At 38.4% G+C, this 14,271-nt stretch overlaps 1 protein-coding gene and 1 pseudogene across 1 annotated transcript; both read left to right on the plus strand.

Moving 5' to 3' along the window:
* Positions 1-1,167: 1,167 nt before the first annotated feature.
* Positions 1,168-2,541, plus strand: LOC133709566 (GATA transcription factor 15-like). The gene is made up of 3 exons (XM_062135347.1): positions 1,168-1,675; positions 1,762-1,896; positions 1,979-2,541. The coding sequence occupies exons 1-3, from the start codon at positions 1,643-1,645 to the stop codon at positions 2,267-2,269; spliced, it is 459 nt and encodes a 152-aa protein (XP_061991331.1). The 5' UTR covers positions 1,168-1,642; the 3' UTR covers positions 2,270-2,541.
* Positions 2,542-6,822: 4,281 nt separating this feature from the next.
* On the plus strand, positions 6,823-7,058 carry LOC133713227 (U2 spliceosomal RNA; annotated as a pseudogene).
* Positions 7,059-14,271: the final 7,213 nt, after the last annotated feature.

The following is a 14,271-nucleotide window of genomic DNA, read 5'->3' on the forward strand; positions in this document are numbered from 1 at the left end:
AGCATTCTCTGAAAATAGATTTCCTCTATTTTTAGAGGAGGCTCCTAACTACTTACAGGATGTTCTTTATGAGGACTTTTGTAAAGCTTTTATAAGCGCTCGAGGTTTAGGTATTACATCTCCCCGATGCGACAATCTATAATAAATAATAACTTGGACGTGTGAATGTGCCTCCCAGCTTGATTGGGTTTCAAATCCCTTTTCGAAAAAAAAAAAAGGGAGAGCATTCTCTGAAAGTTATTGATGTCCACACAATATTTGATTTATTGACCCCGCATACAACAAATTTAGATTAAATTGTCCGTTCGACTATCATACTGTGTCGTCCCATTTTCTCTCAACCGTAACGCACCCGATTTTGTAGTATATTTATGTCGTATAGTTATGACATCATTTTGTATCAAAAGGTCAAAACCATTTTGCAGGTATATATGTTAACTTCTTCTTCTTTTTCAATTATTTTTTTCTCACTAGTAAATTGGCTCAATTTTTATTTCACCAAGCCCGCATGAGCAAGAATGAACATTACGCTTGTTTTTTCAGTTAGTTGACATGTCAAGTCATGTCATTTATAACGTAAATTGATTCATAATTATGTTAATGACGATAATATTACCAAAATTGTGCAGTAAGATCGACCATAGGAGGCATCCCAAGGTTTTTTTTCTTGCTTTCTCTTGGGTTGGGAGTATGGTGCTTAACAATATCCGGAAAAGACACCAAATCTTAAAAAAAATGGAAGTGAAATTTGGTTTTGCCGCCAACTGAAAACATGTTTTTGCCCCCAAATTCCCAAAAGTGATGACAAGGCGGGGTGAGAGGGGCAGTGGGTTTGACCTATCAAACGGGGCAGGAAGCAACAATCTCTGACTCACCCCTCCATCCCTCTTTTTCCTGTCCTTCTCTGATTTCCATCCCCAATTAATCATTCCATAATTATATATTTCCTCCCTTAAAAAAAAAAAAAAAATTTGAAAACGAATTGAAATTCACAAACAGAGACAAATCCCCTATTTCAGATATGGCGCCCTTTTTGTTGATTCCGCCAAACCCCCTTTTGGCGGGGTTGGATCAAATTGTGGTGTTTTCTGTAAGCAGGGCCATTCCCGTCATTTCCCAACTCCCAGGGCTAGGGTTTCGCATCCCATTTATATAAAGAGAGGCAATTTTTAGATCTGCTGCGGCTGGTTTTATTGCTTCTGTGTCGGTTTGATTCCTCATTTTTAAGCCTCTCTTCCCATCTTTCTCATCACTCCCTCTCTCACTCTTTCCCACCGCTTTAGCTTTCATATACATATTTATCCTCATCTTGATCCTCACACTAGCTCATTTTGATCACACCCAACTCTCTGTTTTTCTCAATCATTTCCCTGATTCCTGTTTGGTTTTGGTTCTGATCACCTTAGCTCCTAATCACTTTGATTTGTTATCTTGCTTCAGCCCTTCAACCAAATCATAGCTAGCAGCAAAGCAGCTGATCGATCTAGATTTCTTGCTCTGTTTTCTGGGGTACCACAACTAGGGTTTTGCTCCGAGTTGCGCCGCCCTTTGTTTTAGTTGGATCAAATTAGTGGATACCCAGTACGATTCACTCGTTTTTCTCATCTGGGTCTGTCTTAGATCTTCCAAATAGTTACGCAAAATGTTGGATCCGTGCGATAAGCTGAGTGATCAGGTACAGAGCTTTCCTTTTGTGATCTCAATCTTGTGGGTTTGATCTGAATAGTTGCTGATCGGGATCGGTTTTGTGTGTTTGTGCAGGGATCAGAGTCGGAGGACATGAACATCATCAAACACCCAAATGAAGGCTCATCGGAAGAAGGCCAGAAGAGGACATGCTTCGATTGCGGCACCTCCAAAACCCCTTTGTGGAGAGGCGGTCCAGCCGGGCCTAAGGTGACTCTCACCCCCACCCTAATAAATTTTTTCAAAATTTGTTTCTGGGTTTCTGATCTGTGATCTCTGTTTGTGTTTACAGTCGCTATGCAATGCGTGTGGGATCAGAAGCAGGAAGAAGAGGAGGGCCATTTTGGGCATAAACAAAAGCGGGGCTGGCGGCGGCAGCGGCAGCGCAGATGAAAATCGAAAGGGGAAAAAGAGCAGTAGCAACAAGCAGCTCGGAGACGGCTTGAAACAGAGGCTATTGGCTCTGGGAAGAGAGGTGTTGATGCAGAGATCGACGGTGGAGAGGCAGCGGAGGAAGTTGGGCGAAGAAGAACAAGCGGCTGTGCTACTGATGGCTCTTTCTTATGGCTCTGTATCTGCTTAGCCGAAGAAGAAAGAAGAAGAAGAAGCGAATGATAAATAATGAGATTAAAATAGTTTGTAGGCAAAATTGCAATTCTAACCTTATCTATTTCTTGAGTGTAACTTCCCCCCCCCCCAATGTCTCTTTCATTAGTGAAATTTACTTTGTTCTTTATTTTTGTCTACTAAGAAGTAGTAGTAATTAATCTTGGGGTTTTTGGAGAGTAATTGAGCGAGTGTAATGCCCTATTTTTGGCTGACATTAATTCTAAAGGCTACTAGTATTTGATGTGATTTGTTGTTTCTCTCATCTTCTGTGTGGATGTTCTTGTGTGCTAGAATTCTTTTGTTACTCATTTACCTTTCCAAGGCTGATTTACCAAATTACCGAACCCTATCACACAGAATAGGGCACAAAGAAAAGCCTATCTCTAGCCCTAGGAGCCTGACGCTCTTTGATTGTACCTCACTACGACTATGAGTTTGAACTTTGAAAGATAATTGAAGAGGGAAAGTGAAATTTCATGTGTGGGGAGTGGGAAGTAAATCTCTTGAGGGAATGATTTGTTTTGTGATTTGGTTCAGAACACAGTAGAAGAGGGTTAAAAACTTAAAATTGGATGGACAAAAAGGTTTCGTCCTGCAAGTTTTGCAGCTTTAAATGTTGTATCCACAGAGGGAAATTCAAAAGATTTCAGCATTTTTAGCAAGTCTTGACTGTTGACTTGGTGAGGATATTCCATCATGATGGCAGATCTATTGGTTTGAACTTTGGGGGGGAAAATTAGGAAAAACATGGTTTGGCCAAGTCTGAGGTTGAAATAGAATCAATTTTTTTGTCTGTAATTGTCTGCATCATTTCAGCTAAACCAAGAATCAGACCATGTCCAAAATCAATCTTAAAAACCAAACCAATCATTTTAGCATAGGTGTCAAGTTTTATGTCTAACATGAATCACGAGTTGTCTTTCTTATTATGTTAAACACTGTAAATCTGTCGTCTATATTTTTCTCGTTGTTAAAGTTTTTTTTAGAGTTTATTGTTTCTTTTAATGTTTTCTTGTATTTGTTGGTGAGGGATCCTAAAATGATAATTTTGGTCTTTAATACTTTTTAAGCGTACTCCTTATTAGATATCGATTAAATTCTTTTTGTATTGTACTTACCCATCATGTCTAAATATATAATAACATCTCATGTACAAATGTAGCATCACCCAACAAATCTAAGACAGAATAGTGATTTCCTCATGATTATGATGTGATGAACAAGACTAGGCCTTAGATCATAATGATAGTTAAGCTTGATAAAATGGCAGGAAACCAAGGGCTGAGGATGACGGTCATAATACCTATTTACTTGTTAGCTTTTGTGTTCGGTAGTGAGTACATTGTTGAGCCACCCTAGCTCCCTAGCTATCACAAAAGGCTGCTACGTCTAATATAAGCTCTAGTAATGGCGCCGTCACCACCACATGTGTGGAATTTACTGTTGCTTCACAAGTATCACAAGCTTTTATGGCCATTGGCCCCCTACTTATCAATGAAGATATATGAGCCAAATCAAACTATCCAACCCCAGCTACTCCATGTTTACGAAAAATGGAATCTTAGTATATAGAAAATTCTATAATGCTCTTCACCGTTGAACGATTAAACGAGTATAACCGATTAATGGTTGAATTAGACATCGAGTTTGGGAGTAAACAACTTCAATCCTCTAGCCCATATGGCCATATGTTGAACATTCCTGTATAAATTAGGGGTGGACAGAAACCGAACTGGGAGCAGAAAACCAGCCGAACCGGGCCGGAAAAAGGGTTATGGTTACCGAACCGGAAAAAACAGTGAAGAAAAATGCATCAAACCGGATCGAACTAGGTCTAAACCGACCAAAATAAACCGAACTGGGCAAACTTATATAAAATATTAAATTTCATTTAATTTTTAATGGGTGTCAACTTCTGATTGGTTTCATGTGAACTTGACATTACCTGATCATAAAAACACTAACCTATTCGACACCCACTCTCAGACTCTCATTCACTCATTCATTCTAATCAAGCCGTTTTCTCCTCTCTCTCTCTCTACTCTCTCGAAAATCATACACATCCCTTAAAAATCTCCTCATCTCTCCCCGACTCTAACTCAGCTTCTCATTTCTCCTCTCATCTCTCTCGACCAACCACTCTCTCAATCTCTCACAACCGCCTACCAACACCTTTGACACCGAGCTCAATCCTCAGCCTACCAACGCCTTCGATCTGCACAACGCCAAGCCCGACCCTTCAACCTTCAATCTGTAATTCTGCATAACGTCGCCTACCAACGACTATGACTGATGAGCGACGACGCCGATCAACCGAAACTGAATCGGGCCGACTTGAAAGTTCGGGTCACCCAAAATTTTCGACCCAGTCCATTAACATTCAGTTTCCGGTCCTAATACTCAGCCCACCGAAGAATATGGGTCGGATGCGGTTTTGACCCAAAATCGGTCCGACCCGACCCGCGCCCACCCCTAGTATAAATATCTATTGGCTTATTGACTAAAATACCACAATATGTTTCTAATATTTATCCTATACACTAACTTATTAGATATATCCAATTGCACACTAATTTTTCTTACTCTTGCAAATATTTCTATCTACACGATTTAATAGATTTTCCGTCCATTTCTATCGGTAAATGGCTGCAAGCACTTTTTTCTTTTGACATTCTATTCATGTTGAATGTAAATGAGTATTTAGTGATAGAATCGAATGAACATATATTAAATTGGAGAAGATGAGGCTATATATCGGCAGGATATGATGAGAAAATTTAGTATGTAATTAGTAAAATCAATATTTTTTAATTATTTTTTTTATTAGTAAAATCAATATGTTAGCATGCAATCTTGGAATGGAGGGAAAGGTTATGGTGCATTTTGACCATAAATATTATATAGTTCTTCATCTATGGAGGAAGATTCAAACCTAACACACCATACTAAGAGCAAGGTCTTAATGCATATGCTCTCTAAATGCTAGACCAACTAGCTTTTGGTGCATTTAGTGTATGTCACTATTTCTCATGAGCTATTTGGGTGTGCATAGACCTTGCTCTCTTAGTATGGTGTGTTTGTTTTTAATTTCTTCAAGTTCACCAACTCTATTATCTCCTTGTTTTGTGACTTTATGTCCTGGATGTAGAAGACTAATATGTCAAAGAAGCATAGTGGAATGTTGAAACTAGAAACCCCATTTTGTAGTTAGCTAAATTAAAAGAAAAGACCTTCAAAGCTAAGCGCAATAGAACTAGTGATAGTATTCTAATCCAATTATGTTTTCTTGTTCCTTCTAAAAAAACAATGCTGTTTCTGAGTACTTTGCTGCTTGCTAGATGGTATCTCAAATCTCAAGGTTGTTATTCTTGCCAAAAAAAAATATTTAGGTTGTTATTGTTGGCCATAAAAATCTTTAGATGGTACCATACACAACTAGAAAAATGAAAGAAAAAACTAATACATAATTCCCCATGGTATATACAGATGAAGCCACAAAGAGGACTTGTTGATCTAATCAATCAATCCCAGATTCTCGATCATATGCAGTTCTATTTCTGGTTTTTGATGACAATACTTGGGCCGTGGAGAGGTTTGAGATGTACCTGCGGTGAAACTCAAGGAAAACAAGGAAAACCTTCAACTCTTCAAGACTCCCACATTGTTAGGCCGAAAGAAGTAGGAGAAGAAGTTGAGTCCACCAAAGTAGCACTCATGCACATCATCGCTGTGTTGCTCTATAACAAGGTTTGGCGCACCCTACCAAATCTAGTACAAGTAATAAGCCCTAGCTAGAGTTCTTGACTTCTTGAGCCTCTAATCTCTATGGTTCTTCCAATAAGAGCACGGAGCACCCATCTTGAGAGCCTCTAATCTCTAAGGTTTTATGAAACTTGAAACCCCATTTTGTAGTTAGCTAAATTAAAAGAAGAAAGAACCTTAAACGCTAATAGTTGATAATATTCTAATCAGATTATGTTTTCTTGTTCCTTCTGAAAATTGAATGCTGTTTTTGAGTACTTTGCTAGTTGGTACTCGATCTCAAATCTTTAGGTTGCTATTGTTGCCATGGTGTCAATAGTACCATACACAACTAGAAAGATTTAAGAGAAAACAAATACATTAATCTTAGTTTTTGTGTTCTTCACTAATGCAATTCATTACCTGTTTTTAACATTGACAATCATTAATGGGCTCATGGCAGGAGACGTTTTGATTTTGTGACATTTATACTATGCCCCGTTCGAACTCATTGATGATTCTTGAATCGGGATGGAAACTCATTAAGTATAATGACCAGATGAAATCACCAAGACTCGTTGATCTGACCAATCGATCCCGCAATCTGGATCTTAGGCAGTTCTATTTCTTGTGTCTGATTGCAATACTTCAGTCGTGGAGAGGTTTGAGATGTGCCTGCGGTGGAAAGAAAACAAGGAAAAGTGGAAAACCATCGAGACTCTCACATTGTTACATCGAAAGAAATAGGGGGAGAAAGTTTATAGGTGGTTCGATATTGAAATAATCATAACTTTCTCGGCCTCTTAGCTAAGATCAAGTGTAGTATCTATTCTTAATATCTAGATACGTAGGTCAATAACTCACTTGATATTAAATAAATATTTTTAAGGGATTAGTCCACCAAAGTAGCTTGCTACTAGGATTCATACGCGTCATCCTTATGTCCACCAAAATAGCTTGCTACTAAGATTCATACGATGACATCCTTGTGTTGCACTACAATAGGATTTGGCGCACCCCACCAAATCATCTGGTACAAGTAAATATGCCCTAGGTAGGGTTCTTGAGCCTCAGAAATGGTTTCACGGTGTTGGTGTGCACGGCGTAAATGCCTAAGACCAGACTTTCACGATGATTAAAGAGATGGGCCTGACCCATGATGATGATTAAAAGTCCAAAAAGCTCGGCCCAGAAGCTGACTGTGGAATTGGATTTGATTGGTGCTGGGACCCAAAACAATAGAATGGGATGGGACTTGGGAGGAGTCTTAAATCCTCGTGGCACTTGGAGTGCGTGTACCTCGGATACCATGCCATTACCAATTGCCAACTTGACATGGACCCCACCACCAAAAGCCCATTACTCAAATACTGTGGGTGCTTTCCAGCTCATTGTTTCAGGCAGCCTCATCAAATTTGTCTCGGAGGCACAGAGCGTCGTTTGCTTTCGCCACTTTTCTTAAATCTGTAACTAACTACCGAAGCAGCCGGACTTTGCTGACTTTCCGCGATTCACTAACAAATTTTTCATATTGAACCCTAAAACCCCCTCTGGTCAGGCCGGCCGATCCAACATTTGTCTGACCGTCCAATGAAAGTAAATGCTGTATAGATTTGTAATAAGGAATGATATTTTTGTTTTCTCATATTTGGAACTGGAAGCGTTTTCTATGATCGAGGATGATTCTCTCTTCTCAATTCTGCATCTTTAAGCAATTTTAAAGTTGATATGAAATTACTGTAAAAGGAAAGCAGACCACGGTCACACAAATCGGTCTCACAACTCGTGCAACTGGTAAATCAAGACTTGCCAAAACTACAAAGATTATTGGTTAATGCCTGAATTTGCAGGCTATCTCAGCCCATAGTAGGACACTCAACCAAGCTCTCGTAACACCAACAGGATTGGCCTTTTAGAGTTAGTAAGAATAAAACTTGTGTTAAACAGCAACTATCATGGCCTGTAGCTTACTATTGTACTGATATTGTCCAAACTTAACCACTTATTAGATATTGGATTTTAATCACAAAAGACTTCAGTACCATTGAATTCGATCCACTCACTTATAAGTTATATATCTTTTGTTACTTTTCTAACGTGAGGTATTTCTTCTCCAACAACTTAAGTGATTACAATTGCAACTAAACCAAATTGTCAACCCACAGACCCTTTAGAGTTTTTTTTTTGTTTGGGTCCGAAACAAACCCTTTAATGGGACTGAATCATAAATGTACTTATACTAGAGGTAAACAGTGTGGTTAAGATAAAAATGAATGTGACTGATATGATGAACATGCCACGTTGAATGCTCTGACAAGAGAGCCATCGGTTCAAGTTGGTATAAACTCTTTTCGCACTCTAGCTTGCTGCCACCGCATTGCCAATCCAAGCTTTGCTGACTTTGTTCATTTCTGCCTTGTCATCTATCTTATTATTTTCATTTTCTTTTTACCCTTTTTTTAGGGTCAGAATTTTCTATTTCACCAACAAAAAGGGTAAATCATACACGCTAATGACCCTATACAAGGGCCAATGTAAGCTAACATGGTCGGTGGATCTAATGGTTTTCCCACTGCATTAGGGTAAGGAAATTAAAGAAAACATGGCACTTTGTGATTCCCATTCTTTGTTATAGGCAAAAGCATAATGCATGATGCAACTTTTTGCACATGGTCGGATATGGAATTATATGAAAAAGGACGACTCTATCAATGACTCGATGGACTATGGCACACCACATCATTCATCAAAAGTACGCACAGTGCCAAACTCTGTGCTGCCAAACACTTTCCATTCCCTTCGATCCATCTCTACCCCCAGAAGTATGTGCCTCTCATAATTTGGTTGACACAGTAGCTATGGCCTATGAGTCATCGTGACTCATAGTCATTAGTTATTCATGTATTCAGTTTTGAATCTTGTGTCAGTAAGGTTAGGATCTTCCTTGTCATAAAAAAAAGGTTAGGATCTTCCCGATTTGGCCCGCAAATGCGAGGAGTTTTCTCTGGGAACATATATACGTGACATGCGACATGTGTGATTCACTAATCATATAATACATTAGGCATCAAAAGTATTTTCATTATGTTTGTAATAAAAAAATATTATTAGTATGGTATATTGATCTACGAGATTCTTATCAGTAAATTAGAGGCGTTACGTGACGCAACCGCTCGCCACAAACTTTAACATAACAGTGAGTTCTAATTGTTAAAACGTAATACTTACCATCCAAAAAGACAATTGGATCGGTGTAAGATTTTGATCTTTAATCCACCAAATCAAAACAAGAAAACATGATCACCAATCTTGACCAACAAACGAATAATTTCATGCAAACGTTAAAGGACATCAAAGGATGGCATATATCCTTGTCACAAAGATAAGAAGCTAATAATAATTATGACTTGTACAATGGAGAAAATTAGAGTTGGGTCTTGTAGGTGGCCATCAATTAGATATGGGTCCTCGAAAGAGCCTATGTTTTGTTTATTACTTGTTCATTTATCTCCCATGATTCCACAGTAGAGCAAGTTGTTGGAACTTTCTTAATCGATGAATCCCATCAATAATATATTATCATCAACAAAAAGTCAAAAATGATCGAGTACAGTAATTTTTTTCTTAATTAATTTGATCATCATATCATATATATTAACGAAGAAATAGCAATTAATAGATACACATTGTCATCAAAATTACAGTTCAACCCTACACCCTACATCATGATACAGAGCTCTGAGAAATTTAGAGAGATAGATTAGAGATTACTTTACTTCTGCAATGGAAAGAAGCTCAAATTTCCAGTAAACACTGCACAGAAACTTTTGTTTCACTGTTGCACGAGGGCATTTCCGGAAATGCAAAGGCCTCTGTTTCCTCTTCTTCACTCTTCTGCAAGATCAAGAACTCATCAGCACCATCACTTTGGATCTTCTCTCTCACTCTGCACATTTGTAGATCTGCGAGGCTACTTCATTATTAAGTTTGAACAATTTTTCTCTCTCTTTTTCCGTCAAAACAGACGAGAAAACAGAGCAACACTAATGAAACTGTAAATTATTATTGAGTAGCTAGTGAGCTGAACCGAGCTGGATGATATAGACCCGGGAGGAGGGGTGTGATAGTAAAACGGGAAGTAGGGCACAATTGGGTTCGGCGGCGGCGGCCCCGGGTAGTTCTGGCCATTCGGTGGCGGATAAAACGCGCCTCCTCCACCGCCTCCGGCCGGCGGCGGGTAGTAAGTGTAAGTGGGCTGGGAAGGCGGCGGGGGAGAGTTGTAGGTGGTGCCGGAGCTAGGAGGAGGTGGGCAGATGGGTGAGGATGAGGAAGATGGCGGAGGCTTTGACGGTGGAGGAGGTGGCGGCGGCGACGGGACTTGGTAGCATGGGTTTTCGCATGCGGCGCACATTGTGCATTCGATCTGGTCCTTTGAGGTTGTCTCCGGCTTAGAAGCTCGCGACGACGACACAGTTGGAGTGGAGATCATGACTAGGAACGAAATGAGAACAAGAAGTGAGAATCTTCGAACTCTTTCCATTTTTAGAAGGTGGTTTGAGATCAGAGAGACCTCAAAGAAGAAAATAGAAGGATGAGGAGGAGGATGAGAGGATTAGGTTTGTTGGTTATGAGGTATAAATATTCGACTATGAGTGGGGTGGAGAAAAGAAGAGAGAGGAGAGTGAGAGGGTAAGTATGGTGACTTGTCTCTGGTTCTGAAAATTCAAGGAACGAGTTAAATAAGGGTGAAAGATTAAAGTATAAAGGAGAAAGGAGGAGGTAGCTTAGCTCTGGTAGCTTAAAGGGTCGAAAAAGATGACACCGACCGACGCGTATTTACTTTGCACAGAAAGTGAGCCACGCTCTGTATTGCTTACTTACTGGAACACATTTAGTTAGATCTAGGGCAGTTTTTTTTTTTTTTTTTGTCCAGATTTTGAGGTCGAGCTACTAGCTTGGCTTTTGCTCTTGATGGAGAGCATTTTCATGTTTTAGGGTTATCTGGGGTATGGTAGTCCCTTTATTTCGCCCTAAACTTAGGATGTACGTGACGTTGGTGTGACGGTAGAAGGTGGCACGTCAGATCAAGTGTACTCGTGTAGTGTAAATGACTAAATGCAGTATGTCAAGGATAACCAATTTTATACCAAGTGGCTAGCGTTGTATGACGATAGTAACTCAACTCATCCGGTTAGGAAATGGATCGTTTATGTATTACTCTTTCTTTTGAAGGCATCTTGCACTTTGTTAGTGATTTAGATGAGGAGTATGTTTTGGTGGATGAACTATATATTAGATATTATTCAAGATGTTTTTAGAAAGAAAATGAATCGTTTATATCTTTGTTATGAAGAAATTTTGCATTTTATTAGTGATTTATATGGACAATGTTTATTTGGATAAATCGTAATATTTTCTTCAAAAATTATTGTAGGCTCTCGGGTGCTTTTCAAACTAGAAGTTGAAACTAATAAAAAAATCCCGCAACGTATATAGCAAATTAGGACTACTTTTCTTAGTTAGTCCCGCAACGTATATATCCCTAAAGTAAAGATGTCGTTGAAAATTTTCAAACCTACTAAAACCTCATAATAGGGCGGTGTCATTGAACTCCACTCTTTACTAAGTAAAGGTTGAGTTTAGAATCAAATGGTAATACTTGCTAGGAGTTGATTAGTGGCTGCTAGCTATTGATTAGTGTTAAAAACCTAAAGGGGTGACAATTAACGGTGAAAAGTCGCAGTCATGGTTGTAGGGCTTGACTTGTAAACAGATGTTCATACGTGGACGGATAGAATTGGCCTGTGATGAGACGTCAGTAAGACGCAACTTCCACGTGGTGCATGGCCATGTATGAACTCATAGTAAAACTACTTGACTGGCCTTCTCGATCGATCGAGCTCTTTGTTTTCTGGGATGGAGAACAAAATAGAAAAAACTGAGACTGTATAATTTCTCGGTGCGTTTACTAGTTTTATATGCTTAAAGAAAACTTTCAACATTATACTATTAATTAGGATTAGGATTAGTATCTGGAAAAACAGAAACTAGTGTAGGAGGAAATAGTTGTTAAAGAGCTCCAAGATATGGCCCCAGCTGGCATCAAATAAAAGATTCTGCTCTTTTGGCTTCGAAAATGTATTAAATTTCATGGCTTCTGATCGACCTTGTGAACTTCTTTAACTAGACACAGATATCTTGTCATATCTACCAGGATATTGTCAATTTGTCTTACAGATCAGTAAACGATAAAATGGGATACAGTTCCGGCTGATTCACGGAGAATATAGTCTTATTGATCACGAAAATCAAGAGGATCAATCCATAAATATCCATCTCGACTGAAAATTTTAACCAAATCCGAACATAACGCTTTACATATTTGTTATTCTTTCGCTTTAAAACATAACGCTTTGTTGATTGTTCAAAAGTCTCGGATTACAGCAATGATAAAATAATTTGAGTTTGTGGTTTACTACACTCTTGGGTCCGTTCCGGCCAATAACAGACCAATTAAACCAAAACTTGTCCGGCCCGGCCAACCCCTGATACAGCTAAATAAATATATTTTTTAAAAAAAGGGTCAAAATTGGGCGGACTCATGTAATACCCCGAATTAAGATATTGAAGTGTCACATGGCTAAAGAGCAATTCGTGCATTTTTCACGGGGCAGGCAAAGAATGGCACAGACATAAAGAAGCAGAAGGAACCTGATTCTGCATGCAGATTATATATAAAACATGCAAACTTATTGCAGATTATATATAAAACATGCAAACTTATTGCTAATTCGAACCTTTGATCGATGTGAGATGGAGGAACCTCTTTCCATTTTGTGCCAACTACCCAAAATTAAGTACATATATAAGAATTTGAGCTCAAATTAGTCTGTGTTTGAGAACAGTGATCGATCACCACCTTAAGCCTTAGGCTTAATCCTTAAGAATTATATATATGGCCTAGCTAAGCTTTCCAGGCTGTTTGAGTGGTCACCACAACTCGCTCACAATTGTGGAGAATGATTCTACTATCTTCTGGTTAGTGAGTTGTGACGATACAATTAATTATTAATGCATTATGCATGCCATCTTCTTTACCAGATTACTGTTTTCAGGCAAAGGCCATTAGGATTATAAATTGTACGAACTCTCTAGCTAAAAGATCCATCATTAAAAGCTGTCGGTCCTTTTTACTCCTTTAATTTTATTTCGATATTAGATCAAAACCATAATCATTATAGAATTTTTTATGCCAATGAGTAATAACTATTTAGGGTTTAAAGTTGGTACTTGAATGTGGAGAATATCATCAACATTAAGGGATGAATGTTAGCTGAGATTTGCTAGCTTTTACAGCTAAATAAGAAAGGTCTCTTCAAAGCATCCACCGCTTCAGATTTTTTTTTTTTTTTTTCTAAAGGTGAAACTCATCAAAAGATAATTTGACAGTTAATTTCAAATCAAAAGTTAGTTCCAAATATATACAAAATTGTTAGAATCTTGGACTTTACTCATCATCCTCATCATTTAGCTTCTTTTTCACTTTCTGGGTGTTTAAGGCAGATCGATCGCGAGTTTCTACAATGTACAGATACTCTACACTTCATGAGTCATAAAATCATTATTTATTTCGTAACATTTGCTAACTGTCTAAAAAACAAAAATAAGATCTTTTCAAGGTTTAGGTTCTTTGAAGAATGATGCCAAATCTAAAACCCAATATCCAAAAACTGATTTACATGTTCTTACATCCTAGGCTAAACAGTGAAAAACCAAACAGTCTGTTACTGCAGACTACAGTAATTTGTAATATGTACATGACCTTAATTACGTAGGACATAGATATTATCAGATCTGAGAGATAGAGAAATTGAGTTTTTGCTGTAAGCCAACTGATGAACAAGAATAGGATAGATTAAGACTTGTTCGAGTCGGACTCGATGACCTTTTTTTGCTAAAAAACAGACACTATGCAAATCTTTGTTTCTGTCCCTCTCTTTCCACTAATCAAATGGCCCATACGTCGACCTTGACATTGTGCTTAATGAGGATCACGGATTACACATACATACACAGAAACTATATATATTCATTAATACAGACATATATGCATAGGCATCAGTCACTGCTTTCAAACAAAAATTGGGACCCTGATATGTGAGGCACTTGTGTGACTTGTGTGGTAGGCATTGTTCAATCAATGAGGATAAATTTATATTCTGGGTCGCTTATGAT

Source organism: Rosa rugosa, chromosome 5, assembly GCF_958449725.1.
Source record: "Rosa rugosa chromosome 5, drRosRugo1.1, whole genome shotgun sequence".
NCBI classification, from domain to species: domain Eukaryota; kingdom Viridiplantae; phylum Streptophyta; class Magnoliopsida; order Rosales; family Rosaceae; genus Rosa; species Rosa rugosa.